Here is a 24,888-nt window from a genome sequence, read left to right on the forward strand (position 1 = left end):
TCTTGCGTACTATGACGACCTTTTGTAATCGCTTCATTTGCGGAATTCACTCTCGAGATCAGGGCTCCCTCGAGAACAAAATGTGCAAAGTTGGCACCAGTTGAAAACTTCATTCTACATCCTTCCTATTTTTGTTCCTTGTTTCCACCTTTTCCTTTTATCAGAGTTGGACCGAGGACTGACTGAGCCCCAGATAAAAGTGGTCTGCCGACAGATGTTGGAGGCTCTAGCCTACCTCCACAGCATTAAGATCATCCACAGAGACTTGAAGGCCGGCAACATCCTCCTCATGCTGGATGGGGACATCAAACTAGGTGAGGAGTTGACTGGGTGGGCATTTATTTGTTCTATAAAGAGGTTCCATTTCCCGTTGAACAAATTTCAGGGGATTTATAGCCAAAGAGGATAGTGATACATAAATCCGGAAAATTGTCAATGTCACGTTTAAAAACAATATAGACCTGCTTAGTAGCACAATTGCAAATCCTTGGCCTATTCTTTGCACTATAGTAAAAGTATCTCATAAATCAGATTGATTTGTAGACTGGTGTTAAAACATATCTTTAGTGCAAGAAGGTCAGTTTATTTGATGGAAGCCTTATCTAATGTTTTCCATTAATCATCCAACTGTCTAGCTCCACTCTATCTGCACTGGGTAAAAAGCCAAAATATGTTATACAAATTACAAACTGCTTGTTGGAAAAGAGATTTGGATAACACCGTGTAACACTACAGCTTCTCATTGAAACTTTTTTTTTTTTTTTTTTTTTCTTTTAGGTCATGTAGAATATAAACTCTTGCGTGCCTTTTATGCTGGAACAGTTTTGCTGGAATTTTTAATCTCCTGCTGTGGTTTCTTAGTATTATTATGCTAGGACCCTTAACTGTAGCATCACTGTGTGGGAAAATATAATAATTATTATTTTTAAATAAATGGGCACTTTTGAAAACATTCTTCACATTGCACTGCAGTAGTGGATGTGACCCAAAGGTTAGTACGTTACACATGTAAAGCATAGGTGTCCAAAAAAGGTGGTTGAAGTGGTTTCTTTGTCATTCAAGGCAGCATTGACATTATAAAGCTCAGATATAAAATGTTAAAGCACATGTAACTTTCTAAAATATAAACAATTTTGCAAATTTATTTATAGAAAAGGAAGAAAAACTGCAAAGGCTCTCAGCTCTGTTAGTACGTCTAGTAAAACGGGCTTTACCGGTTACCACTTTACAGGATGTCAAGTTAGTCGATTGGGTCGTTATGCAAATAAACCAGGATCAAAGTGTATTTTAATTATACAACATTTTGGGTATGTCTTTTTCTTTATCATATTTTTAATTCACCCTGTTTTTTTTCTTCAAACCCTTAAGTCCTCCCTGTGACTCATTTACAACTGTCACCATTTTGTAACTGGATGAACAATTCTGTGTTATTTAATCATCAAATGAACCAGATGCTTTGAGGGAAACACACTTTGGCTGCTGCGTCGCTAAAGGGATCACGCTGCGTCATAAGTTAAACCGAGTGACGCGGCTGTGAGAGGAAATCCTCAACACGCATCTTTGCCCTTGAAATGCCAAATTTAGAATATTGTGGTGTTCTGCTTCAAGCCTTTAACACCCAGAAAATTAACAAAAGTATCTTACAAATAGCCCATAATGATACACGATGTTCCATTAGAAAGTTGAGGGTGTTCAAATAAAGCTTTGTTAACACCCTGATGCAATAAAGTGGTGCTTTATAATATATTCATTCTAGGGCGTCAGCCATACTAAAAGTAACTTTAGAGAATGACACACTTTGTCATAATTTAACTGGACAGTTCTGTTTAATATTTACCTACCATCTCCTGCAAGTTATAGGAATTAACTTGGTTAATTTACAGTATTTATACTTGCTAACACTATTAAAATTGAAATTATTGTCCATTATGATGACAGTGATTAACCTTGTAACAGACTGTGTGGAGAGTTCATGATATATGATATTAGTCAGCCCAACAAAATATGGCAAACCATTAACACAAGTCTCTATCTAATCAAGTTTTTTTTCTTTCATTTTCTAGCTGATTTTGGTGTGTCTGCAAAAAACACCAAAACCCTCCAGAGAAGAGATTCTTTCATCGGCACACCATATTGGTGAGTTTGACACGCTCTGAGCACCACACGGAAGCGAAGACACCTAAATTGGGATGCGCTAATCAATTGAGAATCCCTGAATGCAGAAGTGATGCATGGGGGAAAGACTTTGTTCCTCATTGTATGAAATGTTTTTTGTCCTATCCAGGATTCACTCTCCCGCATGTATGTAACCTGCGCTGTTAAAAATGTCAAATTCAAGCCAAAGCTTTACTGTAGTAACTGAATCTGGCACTTCTTGGGAATCCTTTCAATCTCTTAGCCACAAATGATCCATTAATCCATTTGCACACAACTTTAATCCTTAAATGTTGAAACAGAGCTGTTCCCCTCTCTTTACCCAAACAAACTGGGATGCTTGTTTGAAGGTTTCAACAGTGATCCTTCGCCACCGTTGTACCACTTTGAATAACTGTCAGTCACGAGAAACAAAAGGTTCCTCATCTATCCGGAAAGACCTGACCACTTTAACTGTCTAATGACTAAAGGAAACACAATTTGCCCTCTCAGTACACCGATTTGATGCTGCTGTCACAATCACTTGCAAATTACTTGGAAACACAAGCTAAGCGAGGAAGTGATCTTGTTGTTGATGTATGTAAAATACCAGGATCTCACTGCGTTAAATGTTTCCGGATCTAAGTTCTCTCGAATTACTGCAGGATTGTAACCAGTGTACTTAGTATGTCTTGTCTGTGTCGCCCAGGATGGCCCCAGAGGTGGTCATGTGTGAAACCATGAAGGACGCGCCGTATGACTACAAGGCCGACATCTGGTCCCTCGGGATTACACTGATTGAACTTGCCCAGATTGAACCTCCGCACCATGACCTCAACCCCATGAGGGTGCTGCTGAAGATTGCCAAGTCAGATCCTCCCGCCCTGGAACAACCCAACAAATGGTAAAGAAACTTTGTCCAAATTAGGAAATGTTTTGTTCTCAAGGTTCATTGCCATTAACGGCCATGGTGAATCAGCGTGTAAAGATGGTTGTATTGTATCTCTCTACAATGGATGTGATTCAGTCACTTCACGAATACCACACCCATGGTAGATATATTCCTTTTAAGAACAAAACAGGAGTGTGTAATTACGATGGTAATACCACTGTGGTGCATCCATTGAAAGAGCTAATGCTGCTATTGAAATGGATTTCCACCAGTTAAAACCATAACCAAGTAATGAAGGAAGAAAAGTGAGGTGCAATGTGTAGTATTCTATTTATTATATTTGTATTATTGTAGTTCACTAAATGAAAAAGTAACAAATCTTAATTCTAGACACATCAATAAAGGTATCTCAATTTTTTTAAATTAATTGTACCTTTATTCATCTAGGTATGGCAAATGAGCGTATTTGCAATTCTGACCTAGTTGATAAACACCCTATACCCTAAATACCGTTTCTGCTGTTAAGTAAATAAAATTCAGTAAATGAATCAATGCCTCTGGCGACCATATAAGTTTATATGGTACGTTTTATTTTCTGCTGTCCAATGCGTCCCCTCCACTTACTGACATTGGACCTGCATAAAGTGCTGAAGAATGACTTGTTCCGTTCACCTTTATGAGGCAAGATGTGCAAGACTGCTTTCATAAAGTTGCTGAAAGTGGGCTCGCGATGTGCCGCATATCCATTATTCCTGTCGAGAGCTTGCTTTTACGAAACCCAGCTGTGCACAGGAGAGGGATTTGCATGGATCAACATGACACATCCACCACTGTTCTCATCTGAACACTTTACTACATCAAGCTGTCCTGCATGGCTTCCTCCCACTTTTCCTCTTTTCTTATTGTTTATATTGTATGACTATTTTTGCAGGTCACAAGAGTTTAAACATTTTCTGAGGAAAGCTTTGGATAAGAACCCAGAGACCCGTCCCACTGCAGTCCAGCTCCTGGGGGTAAGAACGATGCATTGCCCTGCATTACTTTATGATGAAACATGTCTGCTCTGTAGTTTAAACCTTAAACTTAATTAAACCTACAAACTGTACATTACGGTACATGGATAAGTGTGGTAATGCCATGTCAATTCTCACCAATGCAATGGAAAAAAAAAAAAAGGTATGCTCTTTTTATTGTGGCTGGAGCAGATTCTAACAAAATCTAAAGAACTTTCAACTTCAAAGGCACTTTGTCAAGGTGCAATGAATGATGCCTGCATATCAATACAAAGCCTCTCCAGTTCAAAGCGAAATTGTATTCACATGGCTGCATGCAGGGAACGTCAACACTTATTCATTAAGAACATTGCTTGGACTTCTCACTGCTATGTGTCTTGGTTTGGTTATGAACTAAAAACCGATACCAGGAAGCGGGAAAAAATAGCTAGAACAAATTGTGACGTGTTGTTGACACTCCACAAAGTAAAAATTTTAACTTTGTTGACTTTAATGTGTGCCTCTTGTACAGTCAAGACTGTACCAACTTTTTTGATATTGGGAAGATTAAAAAAAAAATACTGTAAAATTCTTTGTTTTAAACTTCTCAAAAACAGCTGAAGCCATGAAACTTATGTATGAACATGAAATCACATCTAGAGTACTACAAAGACCCGCTTGATACCAACTGTTTATGAAAAAAAAAAAGCAAAATCTGAAGTACAATTGACCATGACGTGGTTTGAAGCAGGAGAGTGATTTCTATAAAAAAAAATCCGAGCCATGGTTTTTCATGTCTTGATCCCGCATCTGGAGGAAAGCCAGCTGTTTACATTCCCAAGCCTCCGCCGCTGCGAACATGTCAGGATCACGCCTCGCTCTCCAGCACTGGCCAGTTGGAGAGATGAAAACCCAAGATCTGTGCAAGTACGCTGGGGGGTTCATCACCGGAGGGGGAGAGGGGATGGGTGTGGCTCACTGTTTGGTGCCATGCTGGAAGTTTTAGATTTGTATCGTGGTGATTGTCAGATAACATTTATTTCGGATAGTTGTGTCTGGCTTTTTTTTAGGTTCAGATTATTATACGTTTAAAAGTAACACAATGGTTAATCATAGAAAAGATGGTGTGTATGAGAGAGAGAGAGAGAGAGAGAGAGAGAGAGAGAGAGAGAGAGAGAGAGAGAGAGAGAGAGAGAGAGAGAGAGAGAGAGAGAGAGAGAGAGAGAGAGAGAGAGAGAGAGAGAGAGAGAGAGAGAGAGAGAGAGAGATCTCTCTCTCTCTCTCGCTCTCTCTCTCTCTCTCTCGCTCTCTCTCTCTCTCTAGAGAGAGAGAGAGATCTCTCTCTCTCTCTCGCTCTCTCTCTCTCTCTCGCTCTCTCTCTCTCTCCTCTCTCTCTCTCTCTCTCTCTCGCTCTCTCTCTCTCTCGCCTTTCCCCCTTACTATATATATATATATATAGACTGTTTGTTGCCTACAGGTCTGAAAGAGTAAAAACTAAGATTAAAAAGATTCAAACATGTCATTCACATTACACCTACAGGTGGCTGCATGGAGATATTCGCTGATGATTAAAAACAACATTTTCCTCAAATGTTGATATCGTATGACTTAGTAGTAGAATATTATCAAAATGGTATTTCACTCTCTGGTGCTATCTTCTCCCTCTACGTATTTTACAACTGGCACGGGGGGACAAGAACAGTCAATCAGAGACTCTTGTGGCAGAAAGAATGACTGAGGCTGTGTTGTCAACCATTGACAACCGCATGCTGGAGTGGGGCGCTTTCACTTTCAGTTTCGACTTGGCAACAATAGTTATAGGGAATGGAAGGACCGCAATGCACCTTTTTGATAAAATTATACAGTTTTTATGCTGAATACGAATCTTAAATCCGTTATGAAGGAAACTTTTTATTTTTTGATTTGCAACAAATGATCGCACATTACTGGATTCGCCGAAAAAAGACAAACGAAGCGGAAACAGGCGATCAGGGGCGTGACGTAGGACGTTGTGGCAACAAAATGGATCCCGTAGGAATACATTGTAAGAACATTGATAAATTTTCCGATAATTCGAGCAATGAACATTATTCTGAATGGTCCCACGAAGACAGTGAAGAATACGAGCTTAATGAAGACGTTAAAGGTTTCATCAATTTGAGGCAGTTGGACAGCTCACACGTTTGAATTCAGACGAAGTAGCTGGGAGTAAAGAAGGAAACATAGCAGTGAGACCCATTGTGGAGGCTATGCCTCTTGTTGGAAATATCGACTGGTTTGTGAAGTTTTTTTTTTTTTTGCTTTAGTTAGTCAGAAACTGATAAATAGTAAAGGCTTCTGAATGTATATACAAAGTTTTCGGTCTTGTTTTGAAATGATGCAAACTGCGTGTATTTAGTAATTTGGTACACGACAACCGTGGCAACTACTTTGCGTGTAAAATGCCTATTATTGCACCAAAACACACACAAGCCGATAATGTAGTCTAAGTTGGTATATTTTCACAAATAAGTAATAATATAATAATGTAATTCTGCTTTCATTTGGCTTGTCCCGTTAAGGATCGCCACAGCGTCTCATCTCAGATGAACGCTCATATTTGTTTGGCACAGTTTCAATGATAATAATAAAATGTATCATTTTTACGGATTGGTTTTAGCTTATAATCACTGAGGAATTCTCGAAACGAATGGGGTTTTTCTTCGACGTGACTACAAAAGACTCATCTTATCGTCGTTCCAAAACAGCCCCTCCCAGATTTTGTGATGTCAGAGGTCCGCCCACGAAATGTTTTGCAGGCAAGAGAAACTGGGTCAAAGTTCGCAGACTTAAAGTCATAAACATATTTTTTGGTACAAACATCGAACATGATATGCATTTTATGGAACAGTTGAACATATATTTTTTGTCTAGATAAGATAATTTGCATTAGAAATTACACATTCCATACAGTTTAAAAAGAAGGAATTGGACGGCTGTGTGGAAATAATAAGGTTAAGCAAAGGTTTTGAATGTCCCCTGCTGAAAATAGACATCAAAGGAGTGATAATTACCATGTACTCACTCGCGCATGCACTTTTCGACTTGGACAGTATACGGATACAGAATTATTAATGTTTTTGCTTAACAGGTAAGTTCATTGTGATTTGTAATTGAATACATTAAACCGCTACATGTAGCAATGGCATAATGGGCTTGTTGGGTCTTCGTGTTCATACAATACACATCTCTTAGTCATACATTTTACGTTTGTGTGTGGCACAGCTTAGTGGCTAGACTATTCCTGACCTGAAACTAGTGTATGAAAAGATATTTTTCTTTAGTTTTGTTTGTCAACTGGTAAACTGATGTTCTGCTGTAATGTGCGGGGTCTTATGTGATATAGTAACCAAGTCTTTTGTGGTGTATCAAAGATGATATTATAGTGGAAGATAGCCATCTTTTCCTGTGATTAGTGTTCCAGTAGCCTTTGTGATTGCTCTGCATTTTTTAGATATCGGGCATGCAATTATTATTCCCCCCTCAACACAAATTCCATGCGGAGTTGAGTGCTTCTGACCTTCATTGTATGCGATTTTTAGCACAAGTAATGATCACCACAACACATTCTAAAATCTACAATGCGTTGTCCCAGAAATTGCAGCTCAGGTGGCTTTATGGTGTGCTTTAACCTTTTCCCAACCAGGCATGCATGACTTGGTTCTTCTTAACGCAACATAAATCCACAAAAAAGAACATAAGCCGTGCTGTTTGCCTTCCTCCCAACTGTGACATTTCGTTCGCCTTGTTCAAATGAACAAAATTGTAATATATTCTGTTTTAGGCTTTACTAGTCCCAGAATATGCAATGTCTGGTGTAAATGTTCAATATTAACTGAAAGTTGCAAGGGCTCAAAATTAAGTTCCTTTCTTGGCAACAGTCAGTCACCTTCCTACTTTAGATCTGATAATGAAGGCGGACCAGCGAGGTCACATGTTGTTAACCCAAGCATTATTTGTTACAGTGCAAATACAAACAATATTTAATTTTGTATAGATGATCTTAATAGTAATTCAAACTTCAAAAGTGGAGGAAGACTGCTGGTGCTGACCAGGCAACTGTCCTGGGTGCCCTCGCCACCTCAGGGATCCTGCACAGGACAAGGGATGGATGGATGTTCAATTCACCCGATGCAATGTATGTCTGCCATCTGTCCCGTAATAGGACACCACTCAGCATTTACACTTCCTGCTTCATTAAACAATAGCTGACGGTTGTCTCTAATCAGCCAAGTTGAAGCTGCTGCCAATTGGAAGAACAGCAGAAAGTGGACAATGACAACTGTGACACAACGTGCGGATATTTGCCAGTGTGCACTTCCTTAGATGTCAATCACGTTTTTCCTCTTTGGTCAACCAGTCCAATTAAATTACACCGCATGTGAATAATGCATGGCAAGTCTTATCTATGATACATTCATCTTTGAAATGTGCAGACGTTCTAAGCCTTTGAAAGCACATTTAGCCTCAACAGACTTGCTGTTCTAAAGGTGTGATGTTGAGGTATTGTCATATTGTGTGTCGGTGCAGGTACCTCGTTTGAGTGGTAAGCAATTAGGATCTGGCTTGTGGCGGATTGAATTTCATCAGCAGTGTTCATCAAAGTCTTCTCTTTCTGTCTCGCTGCCTCCCGAGCCAACAAATGACTGCTATTGCTCACATTTTCATCAAGAAACACACTTGATTCCCTTGCCAGTACTCGTGTAATATTTCCCTGTGTTATCCACCAGCACCCTTTCGTGAGCTCAGTTACGACGAACCGCCCGCTGAGGGAATTGGTGGCTGAGGCCAAGGCTGAAGTCATGGAGGAAATAGATGACAATGGAGAGGAAGGAGAGGACGACGACGCAATGGAGCTCACTGTGGTACCAAACCTGATTCATTTGTCTGATCTGTCACTGCATTTAATTCTTCATGTCTAAAAATAGTAGTTCACAATTTCTCCCGATTTACAAAGGTATACTTCTGACTCTAGCTGTAGGTAGTCAAGTGCAGAGGGATGCTTTTCGTTGGATATTGATGATAATCTAGTCTCAAGTCTGTTTACACTTCTTTCCCCCTCCCCCCAAAAAGCACAAAAATTACATCTGAGGGTAAAAGAACTGAACTCGCATAAAAAGAGAAGTTAAGAATTGAGGTGAAAAAGTTATGCAGAAAGGTAATTTCCATCACCTACAAAATCTCATATAAATTGCCTTAGTGTGTGTTGTCCCCCCAATATTGTTAACATTCAAACTTGGAAAAGCATGCGCAATTACCTCAAGATTATAAGTGAACTGCACGTCCAGCTAGCCTTTAAACAACATTTCTGGGTAAACATTGGTTTCCTGCCAAAGGACTGAAGGTCGCTTCTGCTGAGGTCATTCATGTGTCCACAGAGTCCATGAGATTAGAAAGTAATGTAGAGCACGAGGGTGCACTTTACCACCCTCAGGATACACAAAAGAACAGGAACCGAAACACTGGCATCCAGCCGGACTTTAAATTTAGACTTTGGTATTACGCCTGTAACAAAAATAGGAAGAAAAAAAATTCCGCCTGAATTGTTTATTGCCGCGTATTGTTCTACCTGTGCTTTCACATTTAAACCAGGAAAATAACGAGACCTTCAGAGCATGTGTTTAAAAAGCTGTTTCGTTTTGCCAGTAATTTTATGGAATCCCTCTTCTTTCTGGACTGGTTTTATAAGATCCACAGTGTTTGGAATCTCCGTGATTAAATGTGAGATTGTTATAGCACCTATTTCCTCAAGTCTTAATTAAATAGAATATACGTACTGTCGTTTGCATTGCATTTAATCTCATGTACTGAATCAGATTTGATATAAGGGAGGATTGAGAAGGAATGGCTGCATTCTTCCCAGGCAACGATTGTGTGTTTCACTAAAGATATACTCTTTGACATACTGTATTAGGAGACTAGTAATTAATGTAGTGTTTGGTCACATAATTGCATAATCTGAGTCGTTTCTCTTTGCCATTGCCAGACCAGTCAGACCAGTTTGGAAGGAGACCAGTCTTCAGGCCCATCCAGCCCCACGACATCCGCACCGATGTCACCCCAATCTTTACTGGGGAAAGGAGCAGAGCCAGTATCGGCAACAGAGGAGCAGCCGGAGGCAGTCACGGAGATCCCTATTCCATTACCACGGCACAATCTCCCCTCAAAGGAGCAGGGGGATTTTGGAGAGAAGCTGGAGTCAGAGAAATATGAGAGCGGCGTGTCGATCAAGACTTCAAGTTCAGACTCTGGGATCGAGGATGGGAAGACTACTCCCACATCTGAGGAAGAAAAGGTACCATTTGTCAGCCAACTTTTACTTCAGCCTTCCCTCCAAATTCCAGATAATTGATTTCAACAGCCGTCCTTCCATTTTCTATTGTTTGACCTCAGTGGTATTTCATTTAGGGCTCTGATAAATTGAAGAAATAAAAAATTTTGATTACAGTTCTAAGCAGAATCTGTGCCATGAAGTTGACAAAATTTTTCTTCCAGCTTCTGCCCGACTCCCTTTTAGAAATACATTGTCATGATGGTGACAAACCAGCAGCACAAAAGTATTCAAAATGTCCGCTACGGCAGCATGTCTAAAAATAGCTTGCAGTATAAGTAAAAAGCATACATTTGCGTCTGTGCTTTTATGAACCAGAAATTGTCTTTGACGCAATTAGGTCATATTGTTCGTATACTGTGGAATAACTATACTTGGTGAAACTCTCATCAAACATAATCCATTATTGCATGCTGGGTGTTGTTTTCAAGGAAATAACATATAGTATTAACCAATCAATTAATCGTTATCCGAAACATTGGAGCTGAATTTTTATGAAGCCTGTTTTTCTTCTTGGGCTAGTCCAAATTGTTTGAGAAACACTTGAAATTTGAATTTGTAACAGTAATCAACATTTTCCAGGTGGCTGTGGAGGCGGAGCTGCTGCCGTCCCTCCCCCAATCTGATACATCCGAGGAAAGCGCCGACTGTATCGAGTCGCCACAGTTGCCCAGGAGCCAGGTGTCTCCAGACCAGGGCACACAAATAGAGAATGAACAAGCTACTACCGGCCCAACGCAGACCCCAGAATTGATTTCAGACGCTTCTTCTCCGGCACCTAGTTCCGGACCGAGCAGCATCCTCAACAAGATAAACACTGATCGAGCATCAATGGGGTCCTCTCCTGAAACGGTCTCGCCATACATTAACGGTCGGGTCAACAGCACACGCTACTCGTACTCTGGCAGCATGGAGACCGAGAGCATGAAGAGCCTGTCTCTTAATAAGGAGAGCTTCTCAGTATCTGCAAGGGTGAGTTCACATCCATCATAGGTATCCGTGTGCATTCCTAAGTTTTTTTTTTTTCTTTTTTTTTTTCTTTTTTTAAAATCTCCTTTCAAGTGGTGAAAACGTTTTGACTCTGGCTCCCAGTGTCATCCGGAAAGCTCTTCCTTGGGAAAAGCACATAGAGAGGAACTGAAAGTGCATTGTTTTGCTTTTGGGGTGTGTAACAACTGAAACAGAGGATTCCCTGTTTTCACAAAGCTTTCTCTCACAGATAGAGGAGGCGGAATATTTAACTTTTGTTTGAGATTGGTTTGTCTAGTTGTTTGCTTGACAAAGGTTTTGTAGAGCTTGAAAGTTTCTGAAAACACTGCTGTTCTTTCCTTTGACGTAGTGGCTGGTATGATAAACGATGATGAAAACAACAATGGTTGTGTTCTAGTACTTCTAACACCACAATTTATGCTTACTGCATCTCTTAATCAACTTAATCACATTACTTACTGAGGTTTTCCTGCATATCAAATTTTATAGCGCGTGGATTCAGAGTTTAATCCTTAAACCTGCAGATACCCAGAAATAATCTTAATAAAAGTGTGCTGCATGATGTTTAATGTTTGTAATGAGTTAGGATTAATGCTGGGCTACAATACATAACTCTAACAAAGCCAGCGTTTTTCAATGAAGACCAAGCAAATATGGCAAATATGAGCGAGTCAGTTGCATCATTGGATTCCAACAAGCTTTCCTTGCTGAAAAATATTCACCGTGTTCCATTCTTGGAGATCCAATCTGTCCTTTGTACGAGCACAGTCCAGCGCTTGACCTCAGTGAATGGAGCTTTCTATGCGTCTCACTGTCACTTGGTAGCTTCTGGGGCTTTATGGACTCTGACAGACCGTGACTGCAATCCTGTTGACTCTGTGTGGAGTCTTGTTTCCTTTTTCTTTGTTTTCTTTTTTTTTTTTTTTTCCCAGAACCACTCATTCAATGAGAGGCGCTGTGATGCTAGTGAATGGACTCTGGATATATTTAACATAGTTGGAGTCTTTCTTTTGCTTGTATGATTGTAGTGGGGCAATTTTTCTGAATCCATGTACACACAGTGGTCACATAAAGTAAAAGCCATTTAAAATGCACATCCATTCTTGTGAGAGTCAACCGAGAGACATTACCCTGTATGCCAGATGCAAACTATTACAAATTTCACAGTGCAGTACAATTTTACACTTCCACAAATTCCCACCGTTCACTTATTATTAATACCTATACACTTGTAGTACTCTGTATTGGATTTGATTAGATGTGGCTCAAACGAGTATACTAATAACTTCCGTCTATAAAGTACCTTTGTGAGAATTCCATCATCTTTTTTTGACCTTTCTCCCCCCCCCCTTTACTTTCCTTCCTCCAGGACTACTCGCGGAAGACTTTAAAGCGAACTAGGAAGTTTGTGGTTGATGGTGTAGAGGTGAGCGTGACAACCTCGAAGATCATCAGGGACGATGAGAAGAAAGATGAGGAGATGCGATTCCTCAGGTATGCGGATGACTCTTCTATCCATCCCATATGCAAATGAAAAGGAATGCTTCACTCATTAGCATTTTAAGACTGAAGGAGTATTAGGGCTCTCTGGATAAGAAAAAAGTACTTTTAAATATGTTAAATAGATATACAGACGTAAATATTAAAATATAATTAATTTCTATGTATATAAAAGTATAAAGTTGCAAAAGGATCCGATTGTCTATCTTGATTACATGAATGCATTCTTTCACACAAGCCCTACACCTTCATTGCTCGTGACATCTAGTGGTAGGAACATGACACTACACCTACTACACATTTCTAACTACAATTGTAAATGACAATACACTTTTTTTTTTTTTTTTTTAATCGTGGTCTTTGTTGTCTGTGTTTAGGCGCCAGGAACTCCGTGAGCTGCGTTTGCTCCAGAAGGAGGAGCAGCGAGCACTGGCTCAGCTACAAGCCAAATTGGAAACGCAGCGAGAACAAATGCAAAAACGCTTCGAGCAGGAAATGAATGTGAGATGCAACACAACGCCTATCCAGTTACACGTAATCACTGAAAATCGGATGTATTGTTGAGTCTCGTTCCCACTGATGTACAAAACAGCCTGCAAACATTTAAACAAACTGAAATGGAATCGTAAAGTGTTCCGAGATAAGATATCAAAAATCCTCAGTCCTAACTTTGTCCAATAAGCTGCACTTTATGTATCAAATTTGAACATCACTCATGTCAAAAGGATGATTTTATTTTGGAAAGGTTTTGGCTAAAAACTCAAAGTTGATCCTTTAAGTAAACAGTTTTTAGTGACCTCATGGCCAGTTTCTTCTTTTTGAACTGTACAAATTGAGCGGCTTTCTAAGTGGGGCTGCTTTGATTTCCACTCTAATAAATCACATTCTCATGAGCCCTAATGTGCCATCCCCAGGCCAAGAAGAAGTACTATGATGGGGAAATGGAGAACCTGGAGAAGCATCAGAAGCAGACTGTTGAGCGGATGGAGACTGACCACCAAAGCAAACTCAAAGAAGAAGGCAAACGCATCAAAGCAGACCAAAACCGTGACTATCAGAGGTTCCAGGATCATCTCAAACACAAGAAAAAGGAGGTGGGTATATGGGTAAAATAGAGGGTCCTAAATTAAGTTAGTCTCATTTAGTTCTTCAATCAGCATTCCAGTATGTAGCATGCACTATGATTTATTCCCCACTATTTCAATGCAATTCTATAGTAAGTCACTGATGTTGTTTGGGTTAGGCTACATTCACCCAACTTTGGTGCAGCCAGTGCAGTATCAGTTGCCACTCAGTAACATGAATCTGAGTGTATTGCCGTGCATCTCGATACTGGTGTAAGATAAAGTCCACCTTTCCCTCCCAAGTCCCCGCCGAAAGGTTCTGACTCCTTTCCCAGCGACCTTGAACAGGATAAGCGGCATAGAAAATGGCTGGATGGACAATCTATAGTATTCAAACCGTATTAATAATTGATTTCCCTCCTCCACAGAAATAGATAAAGTAACATTTCTTAAATGTACAGTATGTTTGGGGAGGTACTTATTTTATTGCACAATTTTAGACATTTAAAGGTTTTTTAACAGCGTCTTTGAATGTATTTTTTAAAACACACCAAGGATTAAGAATTAGACACTTGACATGTCCTCTTATTTGACTCACTGAAATATGCCAGTTTTTAAGTACTGTCCCTGCACTTTTTTTTTATTCCTTTTCAGTTAAAACAATCTGTCGACAAGCTGCCGAGAAATGAGCGCAAAGAAAAATTGAAACAACACATGAGCTCCTTCCAAGAATCAAAGCAAGTAGAGGTGGGGTCACTTGGATTTTCTGCTCCTCGTATTGCTCTTTAAAGCTCAAGTGTCGTCAAACGGATGATTTTTGGTATATTATTAATGAAAAACCCACAGCCAATATAGTCCCATGTGTTTTTTCACCACAAAACATGATTTTGACATATACAGCTTTTTGTAACTCACGGCATGAAAATCCTCTCAGGAATTTGTCGAGAAGAAGCAGGAAGTGACGTAAAGGACAGTGGCGCCCCCTCGTGGACTCGTTTGTTTCCATTATTTTTACCTCTGGGAAGGTAGCTCGTTGTTCCTTCGTGTTAGCCAAAATGCTGGCTCATTGCGGTGCTGGACATTGCTTGAACACTGGGAGAATGGAATTACCCTTCATAAGTTTGAAAGAGACCCTGTTCGTTGTGAAAAATGGATTGCACGGATGCAGAGGGCGAGAGCTGTGTGGGTTCCAAATAACAGGTAGGTGTGTATACAGCTACTAAAAAAAAAAAAAATTGTTTGGGGCGGACCACGTAATCGGTCTCTCTCATAACGTAGCAAAAGATCCGCGTATGAAATGTGTCGATGTGCGCATCGCCCAGCCAACAATTTCTCACTCGGCCTGCAACATAGCTCGGCTCCACCCCCTCCTTATATAGCACAGCGGGCCGAAACTCAGCCACACCGGCTGAGGCGCCGCGTTCGGCGGTCACATCTTTCGCGAAGGCTGCTCGTCGGGCTTTGCAACGGGGGCGGCTCTGAAGAACCCAGCCGAGAATGCGTTACTTAGCCGGCTCGACTGTGACTAAAGCAGTACCGCTCGGCTCTGTCATAAGCCACATCGGCCGGCTGCGATGAGCCGCGATGGCTCACTCCACCGCGGGAGTGGATTGGACGGGATGTGGTTTGGCCATGATGGGATATCATCTGAATATGGCTCGAAACAATGGTGTAATATTGCCCTGAGGGCTCGAAACAATAGTGTAATATACTCGGTTGTGTGGCGTTGTCCTTTTCGAAAAGAGCTTCCGTGTCAGAAGGGGCGTCGGAAAAATGCGAATATCTCAGTTGTTCTGCTTCCATAGTAGCAGGCACTGCGCGTTTTCAACGGCGGAAGTGACGATGACGTCAAGGACAGATGACACAACTAATATGGCGTCCACTTGGATGTCGAGGGACACTCAATTGCGCAACTTTGTGCATGGATGATGCGGTCTCCGCTCACTTTTTTTTTTCGTATAGACATTGAAGTGAATACTGTTTTATGTATTTTTCATTACAATATCTATTTTATAATGTTTATAGGGATGTCACCCGCAGTTTAAAGGTCAAGTGTCATGAAACGGATGATTTTTAGTATGTTATTAATGAAAAAATGTCAGCCAATATGTGTTTTTTTTCACCACAAAACATGATTTTGATGTATACAGCTTTTTGTTACTCCTGCCATAAAAATCCTCTCTGCATTTGTTTTCGAGAAGAAGCAGGAAGTGACGTAAAGTACAGCGGCGCCCCAAGTGGACTCGTTTGTTTCCATTGGTTTTACCTCCGGGAAGGTAGCTCGTTGTTCCTTCGTGTTACCCAAAATGCCAGCTCATTCCATTGCTGGACATTGCTTGAACACTCGAGAGAATGGAATTACTTTTCATAAGTTTGAAAGAGACCCGGTTCGTTGTGAAAAATGGATTGCACGGGTGCAGAGGACGAGAGCTTCGTGGGTTCCAAATCACAGGTAGGTGTGTATTCAGCTACTAAAAATAATAGTTTGGGGCGGACTACGTAATCAGTCTCTCTCATAACGTAACAAAAGATCCGCGTATGAAATATGTTGATGTGCGCGTCGGGCTGCTGCGTGGACGGCGGCGAATCTGAAGAACCCAGCCAGCAATGTCTCACGCATCCTCGTGCGCGCAGTAATGCCCCCTGGCTCGATGGTGTTCATCGCGTTCTGCGGTGGCTATATGGCGCCGAAAATCAGCCACACCGGCTGAGGGGCCACGTTCGGCGGTCATGGCTTCCGCAAGGCTGCGCGTTGGGCTTTGCAGATGGGGTCGGCTCTGAAGAACCCAGCCGAGAATGCCTCACTCAGCCACGTGCGCGCTGTAAAGCACCCCGGCTTGATCGTGTTGTTCATCGCGACTGCGGCATCTGAACAACCCCCTAAAGCAGCACCGCTCGGCTCTGTCATAAGCCACACCGGCCGGCTGCGATGAGCCGCGAAAGTGGATCAGACGGGGATGCGGTTTGGTCATGATCGCATATCATCTGAATGTGGCTCGAAACAATAGTGTGATATTGCCCCGCTAATTTCACTCGGTTGTGTGGTGTTTTCGAAAAGAGCTTCCGTGTCAGAAAGGGCGCGTTTGTCTCTCATAGTTAGGGTGCACTGCGTGTTTTCATTGGCGAATGTCCGGGTGACGTCACGGACGGAGAATGCAGCCAATATGGCGACCACTTGGATGTCGTAGGATGACACTTCTGCAACTTTGCGCATGGGTGACGCACTCTCCGCTCACATTTATTTTTTCGTATAGACATTGTGGTGAATAATGTCATGTATTTTTCATTACAATATCTATTTTAGAATGTTTATAGGGATGTCAGTTGGGCTTTAAGACAATATCATTCATCTCCCTCAAGGAGGAACAATTCCTGGCAGCCCAGAAGAACCACCTGGAAACTACCCTCAACCAAATCATCTTCAACAACAAGAAAGAGATTGCCGATACAGAGCGTGATTGTCTCAGCAAGAAGCAGCAGCTCATCAGAGGTTTGTGATCAATGTCGTAGGATGCCTCGTGCTTGCGCTCTTCCGCATCCATCAGTGTCTGCTGAGCTGATCTCACCATCTTCTTGCCTCTTTGCTCAGATCGGGAATTTTCGATGTGGGAGATGGAGGAGCGGAACCTCTACGAGAGACACCAGCTACTAAAGCAGCAGCTCAAAGATCAATATTTCCTCCAGAGGCATCTACTTGTCAAAAAACATGGCAAGGTCAGGTCATTGAGGCAAAACTGTTTCAAACAGTAACAAATCAGGACTAAATTGTTCAGTCTTTGCATTTTTCAGCACTTAGCTTCATACATATTCAGTATATTTGGGGGGGGGGGGCACTATTCACAGGCACATTTAATGTATTTGGCTTGGTGTCCGCAGCCATCACGAGTATCCAATACGTTCAAATAAGTCACCCATTCCAACTGCAAATTCTAAAAATGCCACAAACTGATTCCAAAATTTTTTTTATAAATAATTTCAAACTCATTTTAAGATAATATCACCTCTACAATACTTAAAATAAAATAATAGTGCCACCTGTTTCTATTTTGCCTTCCAATCCAGGAGCGGGAACACATGCAGCGCTACAATCAGCGCATGATCGAGCTCCACAAAGCTCGGCAGCAGCAGGAGAAGAACCGCCTGCCCAAAATCCAGCGCAATGAAGCCAAAACGCGCTTGGCCATGTTCAAGAAGAGCCTTCGCATCAACTCGACAGGCAGCAGCTCAGAGGACAGGGAGAAGATTAAGCAGGTAGACCCTATTAGGGAAGCAGGAGGTTGCTGTCACGTGTAGGACGCTTGCTGGTAATTCCAGAAAAGACTTCAAATGACATATAATGCATTTTTCTGCATTGTATAAAAGCTTGTTTGAGACATGCTTTTGTCAAACGATGCCAAGTATGAAGAAATACGACACCATATGTCAGCATTATGTTGCTGAAATTATCCCATTTGCGAGCATGGCCATGTCTCATGCAGTGAGTGAGTGAGCGAGTGCACACCCCAGCCCACGTACATTTAGTCCGGGGTTTGTTTACAAAATGACACCTCCGATCAGTCGGATCAGCTTATCAGCACCGTTTGTGAGGCAAGGCGTTGTTGTACCTTTACATGAGGCTTGTAATGACTGATTTTGTCTCTCCTCTGAAGTTTACCCAACAGGAGGACAAGCGTCAAAAGAACGAGAGGCTGCTCCAACAACAGAAGCACGAGAACCAGATGAGGGAGATGCACGGCGAGTGCGAGGGAAACATCCGAGAGCTGCAGCAGCTGCAGGTACACATGCGCGAACCTTTTTTCTTTTAGTTTTTGCCTGTGCACACACAAAAAAGTTATTTTAAAAAAACATCCACGTTGTTACTTCCTCAGAATGAGAAGTGCCACATGCTGGTCGAAAATGAGACTCAGAGGCTCAAACATCTTGATGAGCAGCACAACCAGGTGCTGAAGGACTGGCGAGAGAAGCTGAAGCCAAGGAAGATAGTAGGTTTCCCATCATTATCTAAAATTTGTCCGGCTGACTCGATGAATGGAATCATTGTGATTACTGAATAAAAAGTTCATAGCTCCACAGTGTTAATTCTTCCACATGGATTAATACAATAGCAGACGCACGCACCACTCTTTATAGAAATAAGTGGGGGAAAAAAAAACAAGACAGTCATATGTTAGCAATTATTTCACTTTTAAAGAAGATAAAGTGCAATTCGTCTTCTGAAAAGCACAGCATTATGTCTATTATCACGTAATTGTATGTAAAAATGTACTTTTTTTTTTTTTTTTCGCTGTCTAACTGCGAGTTTGTCTTCAACTTTCTGCATCTCAGGCACTCGAGGAGGATCTGATCAACAGGAGGAAGGAGCAGGACGCTTTCTTCAAGATCACAGATATTGAAGACTTTCCGAGTCCCGGGGGATCCGTTGGCAAACTCTCCAAGTTTGTGCCCTACCAGGACTCCTCCACTACATAAGCGCCTGCCGCTGCGGCACTCACAAACACACACGCGCACACACTTTCTCAAAACTGTCTCAAAGTCACACCTACCTGCAAGGCACTTGTTTGCATTGTTGGTCATTGTTGCTTTTTGTTTTATGCGTTTCTTATCCTGGACTTTTTCTTTAGTACATAATCTTCACATTGTTGGTTGATCAAAGGCCACACCCCATTTATAGTTAATATTGAAGTGAGAATATATTTTATTCGGTAAAAGGGGATAATTTTTTTTAACACTTGTAAGAAGAGGGTTGTTTGAAAGGGCTGCCTTTTTTTTTTTTTTTTCCGATGTAGATTACAAAATACGTCAACTAGTTCCATTTCTGTATGCCTTATGTTTTGAGAGAGCTGCCAAAGGGTGCACTTTTTAATTTATTTTTGCTAGCAGTTTATAATCTCAATTCATGACTGTACATTTTAATTTAAAAATCCTATGTTTTAACCCTAAACTGCGGTATGTTATTATTTGGAATGGGTTATCAGCTGAAACCAAATTTAGCAAAAAAAAAAACTATATATATTTTAATGATCATTTATTGATTCATCTTTAAGGGGAGAAGTGATAGTTTTACTGTAGAAATCAGCCACACTGGATGGGAAGTGACAAAGCCAAAGCGAAATACTGTTTGTTCGTTAGGATAAAGTGTTGTCTTTAATTGTTGCAGTGGTCAAACTGCGTGCTAACCAAAGTGCAATATTACTTTGTTTTTCGAGGTCAAACGTTTTACTTTTTGCCCTTTGCACTGAGGGGGGAATAACAGAGGAGTTTAAAATCCCACTTGAGCCGTCAAACATGCTTTTTTTTTTTTTTTTTTTAATATACAGTACTTTGGTTTGCAAGGGAATGCAAGGATTGTTTCTGATTTTATTTTTATTTTTTTGCCCAGCAAGTTTATATTGAATCCAAATTTTGGTACATTTTCATTCCACTCTCTTTAAATGTAAATTGTGTTTTGAGTCGAGGTTACTGGGTCCCTCTGCCTCGGTTATGTATGGTAGCTGATGCGTGTGATTGTATCAGAAGGAACCACTGTTGTAAATATCTAATAAATGCAGATTTTCTAAAAGCTGGACTGTGGCAAGACACTATTTCTTCAGTGAAGCAATTTAACCTATTGAGAGCAAGTGGATAACGTTAATTTTTTTTCTTTCATGACTAGAAACTTCACACACATTTAGCTCAAATTTCCTTTGAAGCATATCATTTCACCAAATTGTCGTGCTGGTTTTACAAGTTAAAAAGTCTGAATCGGCAAGAAAGTCAATTCATGAGTCCAAAGTCTTTCACAGGGATTTTCTCCTTATTTTATCAAGAAAAATACTATCTTGTCAATGTGCTGATGAACGGCTGCAGAGGAAGCTGATGCAAAACTGTGTTTTTCTATTCTTTGTTTATGGCTGGAAAATATAAGCAGAACCTCTTAAAGTCAGATTTTTTTGCACAATTTCACCACATGCTGATGCTATTCTACAAACCTTGGCAGTCAAAGTTTGAAAAGGTTTCTTACTTAATCCAAATAAAACTATATTACAAGATGCTGTGTTTGTCAAAACGTCTCACCCACAACTCAAAATATTTTTGAAGCATTTCGCCTGAAGGTGGTGCTGCATGAAAGCTTGTAAATTACTAAGATTAAATTTCTTATACAGGTCCAGGTTGATATAAATTTTCCTTACAGTTGCCAATCATGTGAATCAATGAAAATGGCCAGTGTTGTTCAGCGACAGGTATACATTTTTTTTTTCTAGTTGAACAAATTGCAACACTTTAAGCAGTTTTTTTCCCCCCCTTCCAGAATGACAAAGCATGGGCGGAATCACTAAATAAAACCACTAGAATGGGAAAACATCAGAAATGTTTATTGACTTAAGATTCAATGTAATAACAATAGTAATGACAAAAAGTGACAATCATGCCATGATGACCATCAACTCAAACATTTCTCTTTCATGTACTGGACCTAACTTACCCCATGTTCGTTTCGTTGCCTTTTGACTGTCAGTTGTGTGTCAAATGAACAAAGAGACCCAGTTCAAGTCTTGTCTGATTGTCTAGATATGTGAACTTATTTTTCCCACTTTGAGATGAAAGCCATGAATGCATTCGATCCAAACCAGATTTATCACCCACTAGCAATCAAATCCTCATTATTCTCACTTCCTTTATTTCCCCCTCTTTCGAGTTCCTTCAGTAATAACGTCAAACGATAGTTAATATGAAAAGTGGTGACATTTAAGATAGTCTTTACAATAAAAAATATTTGACATACTGTTCCACGCTTGAGACCAGTCAAGCATTTACTTTAAACATGTACTGTACATTGGTCACTTTTTTTAATATATATTTTTTTTAAAAATTAAATTGCTGTTATCGAACACCAAAGTGTAGCACATTGACAATACTGTAACTTAATTGCACTGATCACTTGGTCAGAGGTTTTTTTTTTTTTTTTTTAGAACCCTACTTTTTCAGTTAAAATATATCAAAATTTCTGTTCACCCCATTTCTTCACGTAGCTGTTAATTTTGTTTATGTATATTTTCATTATCTTCTGTTCCGCTTATCTTCACTAGGGTTGTGGGTGTACTGGAGCCTTTACCAGCTGTTTGTGGCCGAGAATAGGTTTTACACCTTGAATTGGTTGCCAGCCAATCGCAGGGCGCATAGAAACAACGATTTGCGCTCACATTCGTGTGTATGGGCAGTTTCGAGTCTTTAATTAATCTACCCGTGTGCTAACCAATGCCCTACCATCCCGTATTTACAGCCTTTTTTACAGATTTTTTGAATGTAATATTTTTCATAAATAATTACCACATTTATCTAAAATTCTTATAATAAATATGTAGTTATTGTGTAACACTTTTATTCATTAAAGGATAAATGTTGCTTTATTATTCTTTGAAGGAGGATATTGTGCTTGTCCTACGTGGAATAAATCCACTTTACAAGCAATACTACTAAAGATCGGCTTTACAGAGGTTATGAGTTCTCATTTAAAAAAAAAAAAAAAAAAGATAGTATTGAGAAATAAAAAGATGCAGTGTTGTATTTATTTAACTTAATGTACCTGGCAACTGGTCAGGGTGTGTCGAGTTTAGCTTTATATGAAAATTGGTACGTGGCGTAAAATTATCCACTTTTACCTCTGAACATGTGCAAATCTTGACCTGACCTCATGTAAAAAGGGGTGATGTTACACATCAAGGCAAAGTTGAATATCAGTAAAAGGAAACTTTGCAAAAGCAAAGGAAAAAAAACAACACGTGTGACCATCATGAACAAAAGCACTTCCAGTTGGCAAGGTGAACTCTCATAGTGATTGCTTTCAACACTTAAAGCCCGTTGAACCTCAATAAAACAAACCGTTTACTACAAAAAAAATCCTGGAACTTTTAGTGTAATTTCTCCCCTGTTTGCACCACCATACGGAGTCTGCTCTTGAATCCTGTAATCATGATTCTGATTTGGAAAATTTCTGACTGTAATTGGGGTTCATCAAAATGGTGAGCCGTGAGCAATGTTTTGTCCTCTGGTTGGTTGATCAGCTCAAGCTACGTTCAACTAAGAAAAGAAGTCTGTAGGGTGAGTATAATACTGTCTCTTTTGTTTTGTTTTGTTTTCTTAATGTTTTTATCGCATTATTAGGATACTTTGACTCTGGTTTGTTGAGAGAAATTCGGGGGACCTCCCTGCAAATTGCAAGGGTACACTAGCACACTAATGCTAATGCAAGGGAGAACCAGTATTTGACAAAAGGAACAAAGTTTTAATGTCATAGTCAAAAGAAGTGACCCCGCAAAAAATGTGTTAAGTAAAAAAAAAAAAAAAAAAAAAACGTACCTATAAATTAAAAATGATTTCTAGCTACAAAAGTGTTTTTTTTTTTGTATCTGTTTGTGTATGAGTGCTTCAAGGTTTCTTGCTCAAGTAATTTGAAGGGATCCAGCCCTCCACATCTGCCCCTATGTTCTTGCAGAACCACCAGCCACTGCTGTTCTTCTCCAGCACCTCAAAGAGCGTCCCCACCTTGAAGCTGGATGTCGGGTCATCGCCGTCAAAGTCGGCCACGGCCAAGTACAGCTCATCCTTGGTGGATTCCTTGAGCAAAGGTGGGAGCTTGTCTCTGGGGGGCCCGGGCTTGTCACTCTTCACCTGGAGTTTGGGGGGAATTTGGATTTTATTACCCTTGGGTTCTTCTTTTTCTTTGCTTGGGATAGGGGGAGAAAAGACCTTTGGTTTAGGCGGTGGGGGTCTGTTGAGCTGACCAGGTCCACTCTTAGGGGGTTCTTGAGAGTCCTTTAAAGCGCTTGGTGGTTTGCTCTCTGTTGGGCTGGATGGGGTGTTCTTCTTCGGAGGAGGAGGTCTTCTCGGAGCCAAGGCCGGGGGTCTGAGCGGTGCTTCCTTGTGGGGAGGCATTGCTGGTTTAGCAGGGGGCGGAGAGCTCTCTTGACTGTGACCGTTCACGTGTTTAGGGGGGAATTTTGCTTCATCGCTGTTTTTGCCATTATTCAGAGATGAGCTATGTAAGGGTGGTGCGCTAGGGTGGACCGCCACGGTGTCGTTCTGATGGTTGACCTCCCCTGAAGAAGAGCCGGAATCTGTGGGTTTTGAAGGTCTCAGCTTACTTCTCAGGTTGGTGATGTCGACTTTGTTCTCTGCTGGTGAATCCGGCTTCGTGGCTGGAATGGGTTTAGGTCTAATCACCGGCTTTGGCTTTATAAATACGGGTGGAGAAGCCGCCTCTTTCTCTTCTGGGACTTCGGACTTTGGTCTCGGTGGCTGCTTGGGTACTGGCTTCAAGTTAAACTTCTTAACTTCTTTGGCAGAGACCTTGTGACCACATTCCAGACCCATCTCATTACGAAGGTGAAGCGCTTTGCTCTTGTCATCTTTCTTTGGTTCTGGTGCTTTGTCTGGTTTGAAAGGTGCTGCCTTAGGCAGGCCCAGGGGCATGATGACCCCAGGAGCTGGTGGTTTAGGGGGCAAAGGCTTGGAATGATCGGATCTGACCAGTTTCTCTCCCACGTCAACGTCAAAGCCCTTATTAATGGACTCCCTTCGCGGTGGTAGAGCTGGTTTGTCATCAGGCGGCGCCACAGGAGCTGGAGGCAGAGGTCCAGAGAAGGCCGAAGACTTGGTAGCGCCAGACTTCCAGTCTCTCAGCTTGACTCGGGTACAGGATTCAGGGGCTCCGGTGGGCTCATCCGGTAAAGGCTTAGACCAGCTATTATCTGCACCCGGGACATTTGAAGAACTGCTGTCCTCTAGTTGCAGCCTCTCCATCTCATTGGGCAGAGGCGCCAGGAAGTTGGGCCGCACGGCATTACTTGTCTTCTTGTATTTATCAATAAATGTAGCCGGGGCCCAACCTTCTTGCTCATCTATCTGAATGTACCACCAGCCGCTACCATTCTTTTCAATCACCTGGTAAGATCGAAAAGAAGCCATTTT

At 41.0% G+C, this 24,888-nt stretch overlaps 2 protein-coding genes across 4 annotated transcripts in view; one reads left to right on the top strand and one right to left on the bottom strand.

Annotated features, from left to right (window-relative positions):
- stk10 (serine/threonine kinase 10) overlaps nt 1–19,738 on the top strand; it is a 38,605-nt gene extending 18,867 nt beyond the window's left edge. For both annotated transcript variants that reach the window (XM_061803227.1, XM_061803228.1), the window contains exons 5-21: nt 165–314; nt 2,064–2,136; nt 2,843–3,037; nt 3,957–4,038; nt 8,787–8,921; nt 10,043–10,351; nt 10,970–11,359; nt 12,747–12,871; nt 13,255–13,378; nt 13,792–13,971; nt 14,596–14,688; nt 17,302–17,431; nt 17,531–17,655; nt 18,004–18,192; nt 18,591–18,716; nt 18,810–18,923; nt 19,267–19,738. In XM_061803227.1, coding sequence (XP_061659211.1) covers nt 165–314; nt 2,064–2,136; nt 2,843–3,037; nt 3,957–4,038; nt 8,787–8,921; nt 10,043–10,351; nt 10,970–11,359; nt 12,747–12,871; nt 13,255–13,378; nt 13,792–13,971; nt 14,596–14,688; nt 17,302–17,431; nt 17,531–17,655; nt 18,004–18,192; nt 18,591–18,716; nt 18,810–18,923; nt 19,267–19,410 — 2,684 coding nt within the window. In that variant the 3' untranslated portion in view covers nt 19,411–19,738. The remainder of the gene's footprint in view (nt 1–164; nt 315–2,063; nt 2,137–2,842; nt 3,038–3,956; nt 4,039–8,786; nt 8,922–10,042; nt 10,352–10,969; nt 11,360–12,746; nt 12,872–13,254; nt 13,379–13,791; nt 13,972–14,595; nt 14,689–17,301; nt 17,432–17,530; nt 17,656–18,003; nt 18,193–18,590; nt 18,717–18,809; nt 18,924–19,266) is intronic.
- Nucleotides 19,739–20,649: 911 nt separating this feature from the next.
- The window catches only part of sh3pxd2b (SH3 and PX domains 2B), a 29,390-nt gene continuing 25,151 nt past the window's right edge, over nt 20,650–24,888 (bottom strand). For both annotated transcript variants that reach the window (XM_061803229.1, XM_061803230.1), the window contains one exon: nt 20,650–24,861. In XM_061803229.1, coding sequence (XP_061659213.1) covers nt 23,347–24,861 — 1,515 coding nt within the window. In that variant the 3' untranslated portion in view covers nt 20,650–23,346. The remainder of the gene's footprint in view (nt 24,862–24,888) is intronic.

Source organism: Syngnathoides biaculeatus, chromosome 18 (genome assembly GCF_019802595.1).
Source record: "Syngnathoides biaculeatus isolate LvHL_M chromosome 18, ASM1980259v1, whole genome shotgun sequence".
In the NCBI taxonomy this organism is placed as follows: Eukaryota; Metazoa; Chordata; class Actinopteri; order Syngnathiformes; family Syngnathidae; genus Syngnathoides; species Syngnathoides biaculeatus.